Below are 16,577 nucleotides of genomic sequence, written 5' to 3'. Positions count from 1 at the left end.
CCTCTTGTGTCCAGAGTTACTCCTGTTGGATGTGGCCCATCCTTATTGGTGGTATGCTGACATTTCTCTGGATTCTGTGGCTCTTGATGCATTACAAAGACTTGCTGTCTTGGTCACAGATGCATCAGCAAGACGCACACTAAGAGTTTGTCCTCTTTTTAACTCTGATATGTCACCCATAGTGTTGTATATATATATATATATATATATATATATATATATATATATATATATATATATATATATATATATATATATATATATATATATATATATATATATATATATATATATATATATATACATATACACAGTACAGACAAACGGCACTTATAAAAATGACTATAAATAACACCATAGTGCAATGGTCTCAACCTCAATTCCTGGAGAGCCACAACTCTGCATAGTGTAGCTCCAACCACCTTCAACTCACACCTGCTTAATATTCTCTAGTCTTGAACACCTTGATTAGTTGAATCAGGTGTGTTTGATTAGGGTTGGAGCAAAAAGCTGCGGCCCTCCAGGAATCCAGTTTGAGACCTATGCCTAAGTGTCTTACAGAGATAGCCAATGAAAATTTGCACACTGATCAACCAAATTGTATGTTTTTCTTAATTTTTTCTTCAGTAGTACCTGCACTTTACGTCAAAAAAATGGGCAAAAGAAAATGAATATGTGGTTCATGATGAAATACTGAGGTCTGAAGCTAAACCATCTGTCTTTACAAGACACTGCATATTATTAGAGTATTTTACTTTTAATCCACTGCTCACTGGCTGTTTAACAGTCATAAGCATGTACGCAACAATCTGGAGTGTAAACTTGCAGACGTGTAATTATGTATGTCTTCTTTACACAAACTCACATATTTGTGCTGATGCTATACAAGTGTTTGGAGTTGCTTATATTTGAGAAACTACAGCCTTCATAAAATAGTTTGATTGTGCTCAATTCCCAACATTTGATATTTGAAAGTATTGTATTCATTTAGTCAGGAACAAATTATTATTTATTCCCCAAGCAATTAAGTTTTTAAATTCCTCCTCTTCTTCTTTCTTTTTTAAATATTTCCCAAATGATGTTTAACAGAGCAAGGACATTTTCACAGTGTGTCTGATAATATTTTTTCTTCTGGAGAAAGGCTTATTTGTTTTATTTCGACTAGAATAAAGCAGTTTTAAATTTTTTAGGTCAAAATTATTAGCCCCTTTAAGCTATATTTTTTCGATAGTCTACAGAACAAACTATCGTTATACAATAACTTGCCTAATTACCCTAAACTGCCTAGTTAACATAATTAGTTAAGCCTATAAATATCACTTTAAGCTGTATGGAAGTGTCTTAAAAAATATCTAGTCAAATATTATTTACTGTCATCATGGCAAAGATAAAATAAATCAGTTATTAGAAATCAGTTATTAAAAGTATTATGTTTAGAAATGTGTTGAAAAAAATCTTCTCCCTGTTTAACAGAAATTAGGGAAAAATTAAACAGGGCGGCGAATAATTCGGGGGGCTATAATTCTGACTTCAACTCTATATATATATATTTATATGTATGCTGCAAATGAAATTTTCCTACGGAGACAAATAAAAGTTAACCAACAAACTCCCTGTTTATGATTTTTGTTTGAGCCTTTTGCTTTTTTATGCTTTTTATTCATTGAAGTGCTGTATCCATTGATTTGCACTGTATGAATCACCAAGGACTGCGCTACAAATCTTTATTTTTACATATCTTTATATTTGTAGTCATTTCCAATTCTTGTCTGGAATATGATTTTGTGTTGAGGTGGTGGAGAGATTCTTAAACTCTTGCTGAGCAGAAATACTTAAACCCTATATACACCTGTAAAAATATTATTATTAACAATGTATTTATTGTGACAAAATTAACAGATTTACAAACAAAATGACGTTCATTTAAACAACATTTTAGGGGGTTGACCTAATGCTTATTATAGTAGATGAAATATGCAATGAGAAGATATAAACAATATACACAAACAAGCTTAGTCCCTTTATTAATCCGGGGTCGCCACAGCAAAATGAACCGCCAACTTATCCAGCTTGTTTTACGCAGCAGATGCTCTTCCAACTGCAACCCATCAATGGGAAACATCCATACACTCCCATTCACACACATATATACGGACAGTTTAGCTCACCTAATTCACCTACCACGTTTATGAAGTTGTGGGGGAAATTAGAGCACCCAGAGTGTTTTCAGTCATTCAAGTATAAATTGAGAAGTTCTAGGGAAACTATAAATGATTGACTTTTCACATGATTTTGACAAAACTCCAGCCTTCATGTTTATTTTATGTTTAAGATATAGAATGTTTATTTGCTTAAACATTATTTGCTGAGGGTGGCACAGTGGTTAGCACTGCTGCCTCATAGCAGGATGGTCGCTAAAATTTCATTCAAAAATGAAAATATTTCTCAACCTCCTTTGTTTATGTTGATTTCACTTTAAAGACCATGAAAATAACTTTTTTTGCATAAAAGTGAAATTACTGAACCTCCACATAGGAGACTTATGAAAAACGCTCATTTTAGAAGAAAATTTCAGATGGCATTTACAGGTTTCTGCATCTGAGATCTGAACTCTTCAAATGATATATTTGCTAAAAGAAGTAGCCTATAGCATATATTGAATAAAAAGCCTTTATTACCAATTTTTTCATAATTTTATCATTTAATACCAATAAATGATCATTTTAAATCAGCCACATTTGCCTTTTATAACCATAACTGTGTTTTGTCCCCCTAAAAAAACTTATTTGCAACTTATACGTAAAAACTACAAAGCCCACATGATATGCTGACGTCATCATTGCTCGACATCGTCGGTGACGGCAGCAGAATGCGACAGCTTGGTCAAGATTTACAAACATTTTAAGGGGGTCTGTGTTTTCAACACAGCAAACAGACAGTGTAACGAAGTGCTGATAATGGATGTGAGGATGTTAACTATTCAGCTCTAGTCAGCCAAGACAGAAACCAAACGCGCCTTCAGAGCTCTGCAATCCCGTATGTAACGTTACATCGCTCAGTGTGTAGGAGCGTGCCGTGGATCGTAGCCATGACTTTGAGCATGGACATCAGCGTTTCCTTTCTCAAGTGCGAACTCGCCTCTACTATTGATCAAGCCGTAAGATGCGCCGTTGAAACTGTTTTAAGAGAAACGGCGCGTGTTGTCGGAGTAAAGCTGGCCGCGGCTCGTAATGCAGCCGCAGAGTCGCACCGGGAGAACCAGAGCCTGCGGGAGAGGCTGGAGATCTCCGAGAGCGAGCTCAAAGCGGTCCGCTACTACATGACCGCGGCCGAGAAGAACATCAAACAGTGTTTACTCCTCAACAGAAACCAGCCCGGGGCAAACAGCGCGCGGTCGAGCGCAGAGGACGCAGTGTTCGTGTTTCCCTCACGCCTCGCGGACGAAAGCCCCACAGCACCCGCACAGAGCAGAGATTCTTCCCGCAAGACTTTTCGCAGCTCACCGGGAAGAATCCACAATCTCAAAAATGTTCCCAGTGTGGGCCTGTGTCTGCCCACGGTGCAGTCAGTCTGGCCTCGTGATTGTGTGAACCGCAGGAAAGCACGAGGCTCTTCAGTAGGGAACAGTTCAGCCCTCTCGAGTGACTCTACCAGCACACAAGTTCTGCTGGACAACACTGCTGCCCTCTTCAAACCGCAAGAGGACACAGAGGGCCCGTTTTACATCACCAACGAGGGCGGAAAAGGTTCATTGTTATTATTGTTTTCATTTGTAAGCAGGATAATGAGTTGCATGACCATCAATTATGGCCATGCAATTTATTTTTAATTTATTTATATCAATGAAAATAAATATTGGCTGGTGGCAATTATTTTATTTAAAAAAAGGTCATGGCCAATAAAAGAAAACAAAACAGTTATATTCAGGACCAACCACTGAAAAATGTTCAACTTAACATGCAACAGTCCTCACATTAATATTATTTATATTTATTAATATTATTATTATATTTTTATGACAAACTATATTCTGTACAAGTGTAAGTTTGTTTTAGGATATACTAAACTTTGGATTATGCAGCAGACTATATTCAACTGCCTCAGGGCCAGACAGAACCTGTGGATATTTTTTGCTTTTTCTGAGCAGAATTTTGTTCAAAAAATCTGCAGATTTATGCTGAAGGATTTTTGGAGCATTATAAATAAAACCTTAATTTATGAAAAGAAACTTTTTTTACTTGTATTTAATGTGTACAATGCAAATCCAATTAGATCCATTTGGTAAACAAAGTAAGTCTCTCGTATAATATATCCACTAAAATACAAAAAAAAATTACTTTACAAACTATATTGTGAATAATCATACAAATATTTTCATATTAGTTAATAATATTACTGAAATAAAAGAAAAAAACTGAATAACTATAAATTTACACACATTTAAACAAGTAAATAAACAGAATCAATAATAGACTAAAAATCTGGAAATCTGCAGAATTCTGCACACTCAGATTCCATGTGGGCCTACTCATAAGTCATCTGTAAAAAAAATAAAATAAAAAAATAGCCCTACAAATATCAGTTCTCAATACATCAGTGCATTTCTAAATGCGGTTAAATAATGTTTGAGATATGTAAAAATAAACATTTCTTTAAACCCTTTTGTAATTCAAATATTCTGGCTTCAGTCCAGTAATTGTATGTCTTCAGATATCAGCAACCATATAACTGTATGTACAACAATGTAACTCCTATGATTAATTTCTAAATCTATTAAACCATAGGTCTAAAACTCTATTCCTGGAGGGCCACAGCTCTGCGCATATTTGCTCCAACCCTAATCAAACATAGCTGATCCAACTAATCAAGGAGTTCAAGACTACTGTATACTATAAAGCTGCGGTCGGTCACACTAGAGTTTGAGCATGTGAAATTTTGTAGTACAGCACTGCGAAAAGGGGCGGGAATAAACGATGATTAGACATTAAAAAAGTGAGCGATTGGTCCGTATTTTAAATTTCTGTGCAGAGAGGTCATGTTTTGATTTTATAGTGGGCTCACGCAATCATCATGTGATGCGATTTCGCAGGTCAGAGTTCACCAATCTTGAATTTTGCAACGCAGCGAACCACAAAACTAGCCGCATGAGCTTGTGTTTCCGGTCTGATGCATTCATGTGCATATGAATGAAAGTTTATGGGGAGAAAAGTGGTTGGAGCTAAACTATGTAGAGTTGCGGCCCTCCAGGAATTAAGTTTGGGACCACTGCATTAAACCATTCAGAGCAAAAAGGCACATATCAAAACCTGAAGATGAATAGAATATGTTTAGAATAATGTTGGAGGCTTTTTACTTTCTAAAATGTATCAATTATGGATTAAAGAAGGCATTTTACAGATCGTGTTACTTTTTTTCATCTAATTTAGCAACATAATTTAAAGTATGTATGAAGTATGATGATATAAGTAGCTTTTATAAAGTTAAGACCATGTCAGATTTGATGGTCTAAATCAGGGGTTCCCAAACTTATCAGCCCAAGACCCCCATAATGACAATGCCAGTGACTCGCGACCCCCAATATCCTCTAAGGTGGTTATAAATACAGAAACCTTGCATGCAACGGTGCACATTCCAATAGACCCAATTCTATTCTTCATTTATTTTTATTAATGCATGCGAGTGCTGTAAACGGGCCAGAAAGATTAACCTGGTGTTATAAAATCCGTCTGCTGGATCTGACGCTATTGCTGTGTCTTTAATATTATGTAATTACCCCAGGGGTCGCAATTTTAATAGAACTAGTAACTATAAGCTACTATAGTAACTGTATAGTATATATAACTATGAACGACAATATTTTTCTCGTCAGTAGGTTATGGATAAAATATGGTAATTCTAATGGTTTATTAAAAATAAATAGATTTTTGGAAATCACCAGGCGACCTGGAGCTAAAATCTGCAGGACAACGACCCTCCAGGGCCGAGTTTGGACGCCCCTGGTCTAAATCGATTGCCTCAAACTTGATTCCTGGAGGGCCTCAGCTCTGCAGTTTCACGCCAAGCCTAATCAACCACAGCTCATCCAACTAATCAAGGTGTTCAAGACTACTATGGACTGTTAGTCAGGTGTGAGTTGGAGGAGATTGGAGCTAAACTACGCAGAGCTGCAGCCCTCCAGGAAATGAGTTTGAGTCCCTTGGTCTAAATCAAGTGTGCATCAATATTTTCATCCTTTTTGTTTTGTGTTCAGACCACAGTTCTGCAGTACCAGACACAGAGAGAGCACATGAAGATCCAGAATCTCCAGGCCCCTCCACAAACCCAGCAGAGGACCCGTCGGACATGTCAAAGTTTGAGTTTGAAATGAGCACGCCAGCTGGCAATGTAAATGAGCTGGAGCTCATACAGGTGATGGAAGACGCTGATGTAAAACAAGGCACCATTAAAATCGAAGACGATCCTGATTCACTTACATTAGAGCCTCCTTCATCCAATCTAGCTTTAGCATCTTCAGCCAACTCCATTCAAGAGATACCGCAGATCTCCTCTCCTCCAGTGCCTGAGAGTGATGGAGATGCTTTGCTGGCCTTGGCTCCAACTGCGGGCAGTGACTCTGGTTTCAGCAGAACTGTCGAGAGCCCTGATAAAGTGCATCGCTGCAACATTTGTGGGAGAGGGTTCAGACGTTTCTACTGCCTGAAAACACACCAGCGCATACACACAGGGGAGCGTCCATACCCGTGCAGATACTGTGAGAAGCGTTTCCGCCATCTGGACAGCTTACACAAGCACCAGCGCATTCACACGGGAGAGAGACCGTACCGCTGCGCTGAGTGTGGATGCTGCTTCAGAGAACTCGGACAACTCAAAAAACACAGACTCAAACACTCGCCCACATTCGTTCCTGTGGCCAATCCCACCTTCCCGCTCCTCCCAGCCGGGCCCTCCTATGTGTGGCCACATCTCAACACACAGTCTTTGGATTCAGTCTAGGCTTTACATGTTTAAAACAGTAATTCTGGACACTTTGTGTATGATGTTATGACAGCATTGAATTACTTTATTAATTTACTGTTTTAAAAGAAAAGCAGACACATTCAGTTGGATAATTCACCCTAAAATGAAAATTGTCATCATGTACTCACTTTCCATATATTCAATGCTTTTCGAGTTTTTTTTTTTTTTTTTTTTTTGCTGTGGGTGTCAATGGCTGCCATTTTCCAACATTCTTCAAAATATCTTCTTTTTTTGTCCAGTAGGAAAACGAAACTTAAGATTTAGAACCACCTGAGGGTGAGTACATTTGTATTTTTGGGTGTCAGCTGTCACTAATGGCAAGTTTAATCTCTTTTCAAATAACAAATAGAACCTTAAATGTGTAAGTACAATAAAAGTGTGTCAAGTAAACATTCATTTGCAAAAGAAATACTTCATTTAAAGAAATACTACACTTTTATTTTCAAAATTGGCTCAATTTGCGTGTTTCTTACAGTTAAACAGTCGTGGGTTTTACCATTTTTGAATTCATTTAGCCAATCTCTGGGTCTAAGGGAGAACTTTAAGCTTAACTTAGCATAAATCATTGAATCGAATTAGACCGTTAACATTTTGCTAAACATTTTTTTTTAAAGTGTTTACATATTTTTTCTGTTTTAAAGCTCTATTGTGTAGTCACATCATGTACTAAGTTGCTATATTTTAGGCTGATGTGGCTAGTAACTTAACGCTTATTCCAATACCATTGCTCCTGCTGCAGCCTTTGTTACACCAATGAACTTTGTTGATTATTTTATGGAGTGAGTGTACAGTTATTAGCCATATGGGCCTATAAAAAACAACTTTTCATTTTCTGCCAGACTTACTACACAATGCAAGTATTAAAGAATCAAGCTTTTAAAAAGGAGAACATATTAAAACTGTAATGCTACGGTCCAATTCCAGTCAATGATTTACGCTAAGCTAAAAGTACTCGCATCATACCACAGATCAGTTAAATAGATTTGAAAATGGTAAAGCTCAACAGTTTAACTCAAGGGAAATTTTGAATTAAAGTGCTCTTATAAAAATCAATTTAAGGTAATTGAGTGTTTCTATAAATATTCTGTCTTGACTGGAATCGTTTAATTTGTAATATAAAACCCTGATTAAAAATGAGTCATTGGATTTATATATATATATATATATATATATATATATATATATATATATATATATATATATATATATATATATATATATATATATTTTTTTTTTTTTTTTTTTATCTTAAAATCAGGGAGATTTATGTCCTTTCATTAATCAGTCTCTTTACCTAAATCTGAATATTCAAAATGTTTTAAAGAGATTCAAAAATAAACCAAGTTTCTTTTTAATCCAATATTGGAATAGACGTGAGGTCTTCATGAATATTCTGAAGCATGTTTTCGCAGAATAGACTTGCAACGGTGGAACATTAATCTCATATTTTAGTAACAAATTAATATGTTAGTTAAAAGTTTCTACATAAAGTTTTTTTGGTCACGAGTAAGTAATTATAAAATTTTCATTTTGAGCTGAGAACCTTAACAAGTTTAACTCTTCAGCTATCAAAATAACCTGCAACATTTAAGTACAATAACAGCATTATCAAAACAAAGAATCAGAACATTTTCAGCTGTTATATATTTTTCTGGCCTAGTGTGTTTTGTCTAGATTGAAACACAGCATAAAAGTGCTGAAGTATTGTTTTGTATTTTAGAGATATTTAATACTTTAAGAAATATTCTCTGAAATATTTACGAAAGGCTGACACAGTGGCTCAGTGGTTACCACTGTCAACCTTACAGCAGGAAGTTTGCTGGTTCGAGTCTTAGCTGGGCTATTTGGCATTTCTGTGTGAAGTTTGCATGTTCTCCCCATGTTGGTGTGCTCTTCCGGGTGCTCTGGTTTTCCCCACAGTCCGAAGACATGCGCTTTAACTGAATTGGTCAGAGTGTATGAGTGTGTATGGGTGTTTCCCAGTTCTTGGTTGCAGCTGGAAGGCCATCCACTGTGTAATATGCTGGATAAGTTGGCGGTTCATTCTGCTGTGGCGACTCCTGATGAATAAAGGGACGAAAAGCATAAGGAAAATGATTAAATATTGAAGAAATATTATCTTAATATTATAAGTTGTTTTTCCAGATTAAAAATCACATTCTCATGAAAACTAAGCATGAATGATATCAAATTCTAAACATAAAATATAAACCGTTTGGATTGTAAGATACCAAGAATCATTCACTGTTTAAATGACAACAGAACTGTTTGGGTGACAACAATACATGTACAATACTGCCATTACAGCAATATGCTACTTTACCAGTATGTTAACTTCATTCCAAAACCCAGTGACGGGAAGGCAGAAACAGTTTTAAAAGCAATCAGGATATATGTTCTCATGCAAAACATGCCCTACATGAACAGTTTTCCCTTTATACACCAACATTCAATATGGAAATGTACAAAATGCCTCATCAGGAGTCCAACATGACTGTATGAGTTGTTTCCACTTAACATAATTTAAGCGTTTTAAAAATTTGCTTCAAACATGAATAAAAGTTCACAATTGTGCATTTTCTGGTTATAGACCAGTTACTTTTATTGATACAACCATGTGCATCCTTTATAAATAAGAACTGAAACTACATTTTTTTAAAGTTTGGATGAATGCAGCACTTTCAATACATATAAATAATTAGGCTATTTTGTACCACTAAAGCATTTAAGTGCATTGTTTGTATTGTAAGTGCTTGCTGTAACCTGAGGTTTACATTTTATTTCTGATTAAATGTTCCACTAGTGAGATTTACGGGTGTATTATAACAAACCAAATGGTAAACAACACGGTTCCCACATGTTCCTCTGACTCTCTTTCCTCCGTAGAGTCACATGGGCGCTTCCTCTGTCCCGTGACTTTTTTTAACAAACAGAGGCAGGAGGTGGTACAGGCTCTGAGAGGGTACGTTGCAGGTTACAACCATCATCACATCTCAATAAACCGTTATATAAGAGATGAATGTTTTGAAGAGGTCTGCTGTCTGTCGTTCACAGCCTGACACAGGAGCGCGTTTCACCATCCGTCATCATGATGATGATGTCCCGGAGGTTTGACGGTCACGAGATCTGAGGCTGCGGAAGAAACTTTCTACACGCGAGTCTTTGGACAAACGAAAGCTGCTCGGCGTGATGCTCTTATCGAACAGATAGGAGTCAGGACATCCCGGGTCCACATTATCAAAACGAGTATTTTGGTTTCCGTTGTTTTGTGCAGCTTCTTGAAAGCGGAAGTAAAACACCGCTTTTTTGGATTTGTCTTGGCGCTGTTATACGGACAGGTAGGTCGCGGTTGTTTCTCTTCACTTTAATTACTTCACCGCTATTTCTGTCTTGATAACCTCATCCACCCAACATCTGCTGGAGATCATGATGATGATGATGACGGTGGTCAGGAAATGTCAGATGCGATTAACATTGGGATGAACGTCTGGTTAATTCAAACTGCTGGGACCATGCTGGCGATGCTGCTGTTGTTATTATTGTTAGATATGGGGGTGTTTCAATAGTAAGATTGTTGTTTTTAGCTCTACTGGGTGAACGGACTCGGCGTACTTCGGATTGATTACATTGACATCTACTTCCGCTACCAGAAATATGGAAAAAATGTTTTAAAAACGCGGTACATTCAAGACGTTCAGCGAGACATTCAAGGTCTTCCAGTTTCAGGGGTTTATTAGGCACTAAAATGTATGAAAAATGTGAAAACTTTGGTTTTTATGGGCTTTAAAAAGTATTGGAGACAAGGTAAATACAATTCTCTGAATTTACAAAGAGTTTTGATTGCAACGTTGAAATTTGGTAAGTGATACTCCAGTCTACAGTGTCACATAATTCTTTAAAGATGAATGCTCTTATGATGATTTGGAGTGAACATTCCACCAAATATTCATTCCTTTACACTCAAAATATAATATATAAATACACTCAAACAACAAAAAGAAAAAATACTAAAAAATGAATATAAACATTGAAAACATGGCACATTTAATGTTATTTCATGCAAGAAAAATTCATTAAAAAAAATACTATAGCATTTTAATATTAAAGGGCTTGTTCACCTAACATGAAAATTTACACAGCATCAATAGCTTCCAAACTTGATTGAGTTTCGTTATTCTGTTGAAAACAAGTTATTTTGATAGAAGCTGGAAGACGGTAACCATTGACATCCTTAAGTAGGAAAAATGAATACTATTTAAGTCTTTGGTTACCGCTTTCCAGCTTTTTTTTTTTTTTTTTTGACAGAAGACAGAAAATCAGACAGCTTTGGAACAATTTAAGGCTGACTTGTGATGACAGAATACTGAGTTTTGGTTGAGCTATTACTGCTAACACTTGGCTACTAATTGTAAATCGAAATTTTCAAGTGGTCACTTAATTTTTATCCCAAGTTTATGTATATACTCTACAAAATTGTTTGGTGTTATGATTTATTAACTCTCAAGACATCCTAGGTAACCTTTTTTTTGTCAAAAGTAAATCAAGTCAGAGTTACTTTTAAAAATTACCTTGCTTATTCATGCTACAGTAGCAACAGGTGCCATTGTAGCAGTGTTACAATGGCTACAATGGCAACTATGTTTTTCTCCAACAGACCAAAACAATTTCAACAAAGCACACCAATCCATTATAAAAGTGGCTCACATAGCTCTGGATAAGAAAAATATCCCTGTTTAAAATTTTATTAACTGTTTTGTGATTTCTACTAACTGCTGTACTTGACTGGGATGGTGGATGACTTAGGACTATGCATAGTGCATGCACTGTCTCAATTTATCATAAACGTACGTACACCAGTTAGCAAAAGTTACACAACAAAACTGTTGATAACAATTTAAACATAGATATTTTCTTACAAAAACACACTGATTTGTTAAAGGAGATTATTAATGACCAGATTTATTTTTTTTAATTATGCTTGGATGCACTTTATTGGTCTTGTTTTTTTTATTTGTTTATTTTTTATTTTTATTTGGCCATTGAAGAGGACCACCTGTCTGTTGCCGTTGAACAGAGCTTAAAAAAAAAAGCCAGGGCATTTGGAAAAAAAAAAAAATATCTAATCGGATTTGACTAAAAGGAGAGTCAAATACACCTGGGATGCCTTAAGTGTGAGTAAATCATTAGCTTATTTTCATTTCTGTGTGAACTAACCCTTTAAAGGTGTTGCATTTAAAGTCTTACGGTTTGCTATGAAAAAGAGTTCACTACAGTGGCAAAAAATTTTTTAAGAGGTAAAAAGGTTAAGAACCTTGTTATCTTCAGGAAATACAATGTATTTTAAAGGGATAGATCACCCCGAAAATGTATACTATTACTGTTACTCTACCTCATGTGGTTTCAAACACAAATAATATATTTTGGAAATTGTTGGAAACCAGTAGTCATTCACTTCCACATTAGAAAAAACTATGTATTTTGTTTTAGTATGGTTTTAAATAACCGAGTTTGATAAACGATGACTGAATTTAGATTTTTGTGTGAATTGTTCCTCTATTGTTTTTTTTAAAGACCTTGCTCTAAACAAATTGACTATTTATGGTTTAAGAACATTGAAAAAAATCTACATGGGCTTAGCATTTTTTTTTGTGTTGCAGTGGTGCTTCATAGCATCTTAGATACCCCAAAAAACGTCTGAAGAAAAACAGAAGTTTCTTAACAGAAGCATGGTTTAACAGGTTCTTAATACAGTAATGATGCTATAATACAGTGGTCAACAAACTTGTTCCTGGAGGGCCGGTGTCCTGCAGATTTTAGCTCCAACCCTAATCAAACACACCTGAACAAGCTAATCAAGGTCTTACTAGGTATACTTGAAACATCCAGGCAGGTGTGTTGAGGCAAGTTCGAGCTAAACACTGCAGGGACACCAGCCCTCCAGGACAGAGATTGGTGACCCCTGCTATAATACTTCAACCACCCAAAAGAACACCTGAGGAACCAACTTTTATGTGTACTATCAACCATAATTCTGCTTGCCATGTTTGTTCAAGCCTTTTTTCATGATATTAGATCATAAAAGTGTCACTTTTGAGCAATTTTTAGGAAGTTTAATTTTCAAGTCATAAAAAAAATGTTGTTTGTTTTTGTACTAAACAGGAATTGGTTGAAATATTTCTTAATTTGTGGGTTCCTGTTTTTTAGATCATGGCAAATGAGCACTCGCCTCTTCTGGTTCATGGGGTTTACAGCATGATGGGAAATGCTGAAGACTCCAGGGGTGGATCAGCAGGAACAGGAGAGGCGTCAAACCCCAAAACAGACCCCCGAAAACTCAACACCTTCTTTGGCGTCATGGTGCCCACCATTCTCTCCATGTTCAGCATTGTGCTCTTTCTTCGTACAGGTAAGACAAAAAGCCGGAAGACTTTGTATTAGACTTACATAATTTTTTATATTGCATTGTGTGTTCTGAGCTTAAAGTGTTCTGATACAGTATATGTTGATGTTCTAGGTTTTGTTGTGGGACATGCTGGTCTTCTGCATGGTCTCCTCATGCTGTTTGTGGCTTACTTCATCATCTCATTGACAATCCTGTCTATATGTGCCATTTCAACTAATGGGGCTGTGGAAGGAGGTGGAGCTTATTGTATCCTTATCCAATCTCTGACTTATAGATGCAGCATATCTAACACCACTAAACTGGGCTATCAGGTCAGCATATATTGCTCACTAGTAAGTGTATTTTGTAAACTCTTCAGTAATTTTGCCACATTCCACAACCGAATTACCTACAAAAATGTTCAGGTAGTAACTGCATTTACAACAATTGTAAGCAGTGTTTAAGGAACCAAAGCTGCTGTTACAGAGCTTTCTGTACATAGACTTTACTTGGGTGGGCCGCTAGGGTATATTAACGGCCACCCAAGTACATTTGGCTACACTTTTATTATTTTTTTGTTATTATTATAATTTTAAATCTTTCCAAGATAACTAAATATCTGCGATTGATTAAGCGGTAAAAAATTGTCTCTCATTTACCCGTTTCGTAAGCCTACTGCTGGTTCTGTGTACTCCCACAGACAGTCACGTGCTCTGCAGAACCACAGAGATGCCCCTCTTTAGCACTTAAAAAAATGCATCCGGCCAGGGTTTCTAAATCTCCTAATGTCTGGTATTTGGCTTTCTCTTTCAAAAGTTGTCGTTAATTGTATGCATTTTTACATTAACTTTTTATTTAAACCTATTCATTAAATACAACATTATTTACAAACATTAAATAATTCATTGTTTCATCTAAACGTATCTAAAACTTTACTATATACTCGGGAGGGGACCAAATGACATCTAAACTGGCAAAATATTTGCAACAATGATTAATCAACTAATTTGCCTTATTTAAATAACTTACACTTGTATTTTTTAGAGATATTGTCAGGTTTTATTCCTTTTTTCTGTCATTTATTTCTCATTTGCTGTATATTTTATTGATTTGAAGATGGTAATATATTACTTAGTCTATTTTATATATCTAAAAGGCTTTGCAGTGCTGCACAAAATGTCATGCAGATAAAGCAATCTGAACTTGAGAGAGACAGAATGAAATAACAATAAAAATAAAACAAATAAAAAGTTAGAAATCTCATAATGTTTTTAGTTTGTTGCATGTAGATGACCATTTATGTGCTGTGCATAAAAGATGTCTTTCAATCTGGGAGCCACCACAAATATATTTCAAACCTGTGAGAAGCACTGTGTTAATTTATCTATTTTCCATGCATGCAGGGAAGAGAAAGTGTAAATAAATACATTTATGAATGACATTAATCCAAAAAGACAAAAGAGGAACTAAGCTATTTTAAAAAAATGCTTTTTTTGCAGCATGCAAAATTAAATCTGCTGTCATCCAACACTCTTGTGGAATGGTGGCCCATGACGTCAAAAAGGATGAGAACCACTGTGCTGTGCAAAACTGCCCTCCGATCATAAACAAAATATGACGTCTCTGTCAGTGCTGATTTAGTTTCAACTGTAGAACTCAAGTCATTTTTCACTCTAATGTTACTTTGGTCAAAAATATTCAATCAGAGACACCAGACGGTTGATATAGTTTTACGATGTCTGTCATCACACATGAAATGACAATTTAGGATTTTAGGATAATTTTAATTACTTAATTTAGGATAATTTTAGAGTTCAGTTGTCACTCATGAAACTTTACATGGCTATAGTATAGTGGTTCCAAATTAGGGGTCACCAAAGGTTTATGAAGGCTAATTTGATGGTTACTTATACAATGAAACAGATATTCTTTTTTTTCCCTTTGGCTTAGTCCCGTTATTAATCAGGGGTCGCCACAGCGGTATGAACCGCCAATTTATCTAGCATATGTTTTATGCCGCAGATACCCTTCCAACCGCAACTCCACACAGAAATGCCAACTGACCCAGCCAGTGGTTGAACCAGTGACCTCCTTGCTATGCACCCCCTACTGTCAGAAAGTGGACTTACATTTTTATTCAGGCTCTCTTTTGTTCAGACCAAAGATAAGCTATCTTTGCTATATTGCAAATATTAAATTAAATTAAATTACTTATTATTATTACTGTTTAGGAATCTGAAGTTTTGATAAATTAATATGGGCTTCTGGGACCTTTAATGTTATTTTAATGCATGTTAATGCTCTAAATAATGTTATATTAATATTAAAGGATTATATTAATATACTAATTGGATAGTTTACCCAAAAATGAAAATGTTATGACTGTTTAATCCCCTACAAGAGGTTACAAACCTTTATGAGTTTCTTTTCCTATTGAACACAACAGGAGATATTTTGAAGAATGTTAGAAACCGGTAGCCTTGACACCTATATTACAACAAAATACTATGGCAGTTAATGATTACAGCTTTTCAACAATTTTCAAAACAACTTCCATAAAGAAAGAAACTCAAACAGCTTTGTGACAATTGCAGGATAAGTAAATGTTGACAGAATTTTATTGCCTAGCGCAATAGCCTAGTGGTTTGCGTGCCGAAATATAGTAGAGCGGTAGCTCTTCAGGGCGTTACGAGTTTGAATCCGGGCTCGTCATTTCCTGACCCTACCCCCCTCGCTCCCACTTCACTTCCTGCCTCATTACTGTCCTATCTAATAAAGGCAAAAAAGGCAAAAATAAATCTTTAAAAAAAAAAATAATCCTTTAAGGCAGAGATGGCCAAAGTAGGGCCCACTGGTCAAAGCTGGCCTATTGTAACCTTTGATTTGGCCCGTCATCCCAACTGAGAATGATGGAGAGGGTTGGGGAGAATGCCTTTAACAGAAATAATTATTTCTAATTTGATGTAACCTTTTTTGTTTGTAAACTGAAATTAAATGTAAATGAGTTTTTAAAACTATAAATGAGATTGTTTTTGATTTTTCTGTAATAAGTAGGCTACATTATAAAATGTAAAAAAATATATATACTAAATTAGTTCATGTAAAGTAATGATTTTTAGTTATTTTTAAATATTATTAAATAAATTAGGAAATTACCTATGGCAACTCTATTTAACTT

The 16,577-nt window shown here is 35.7% G+C and overlaps 2 protein-coding genes across 4 annotated transcripts in view; both read left to right on the top strand.

Annotated features, from left to right (window-relative positions):
- The first annotated feature begins 2,838 nt into the window (after positions 1-2,838).
- Positions 2,839-7,407, top strand: LOC100150229 (uncharacterized). The gene is made up of 2 exons (XM_001923522.9): positions 2,839-3,746; positions 6,251-7,407. The coding sequence occupies exons 1-2, from the start codon at positions 3,089-3,091 to the stop codon at positions 6,991-6,993; spliced, it is 1,401 nt and encodes a 466-aa protein (XP_001923557.1). The 5' UTR covers positions 2,839-3,088; the 3' UTR covers positions 6,994-7,407.
- Positions 7,408-10,053: 2,646 nt separating this feature from the next.
- slc12a9 (solute carrier family 12 member 9) overlaps positions 10,054-16,577 on the top strand; it is a 32,537-nt gene continuing 26,013 nt past the window's right edge. For 2 of the 3 annotated variants that reach the window (XR_012406103.1, XM_021476318.2), the window contains exons 1-3: positions 10,054-10,355; positions 13,222-13,423; positions 13,532-13,666. Coding sequence is in view for 2 of the 3 variants with exons in the window: in XM_021476318.2 (XP_021331993.1) it covers positions 13,225-13,423; positions 13,532-13,666 (334 nt within the window). In the remaining variant the exon portion in view is untranslated. Of the gene's footprint in view, positions 10,356-13,221; positions 13,424-13,531; positions 13,667-16,577 lie in introns of those variants that run through there. The other variant, NM_001128548.1, reaches the window with a different exon arrangement.

This window comes from Danio rerio, chromosome 5 (assembly GCF_049306965.1).
Source record: "Danio rerio strain Tuebingen ecotype United States chromosome 5, GRCz12tu, whole genome shotgun sequence".
In the NCBI taxonomy this organism is placed as follows: Eukaryota; Metazoa; Chordata; class Actinopteri; order Cypriniformes; family Danionidae; genus Danio; species Danio rerio.
The sequence above is the reverse complement of the archived record's forward strand: the minus strand, read 5'-3'. Positions and strand labels throughout refer to the sequence as shown.

Coding starts and splice junctions, on each gene's coding strand:
- LOC100150229 (XM_001923522.9), top strand. CDS start 3,089: ATGACTTTGAGCATGGACATCAGCGTTTCCTTTCTCAAGTGCGAACTC. Junction 3,747..6,250: donor CACCAACGAGGGCGGAAAAG/GTTCATTGTTAT, acceptor TTTTGTGTTCAG/ACCACAGTTCTGCAGTACCA.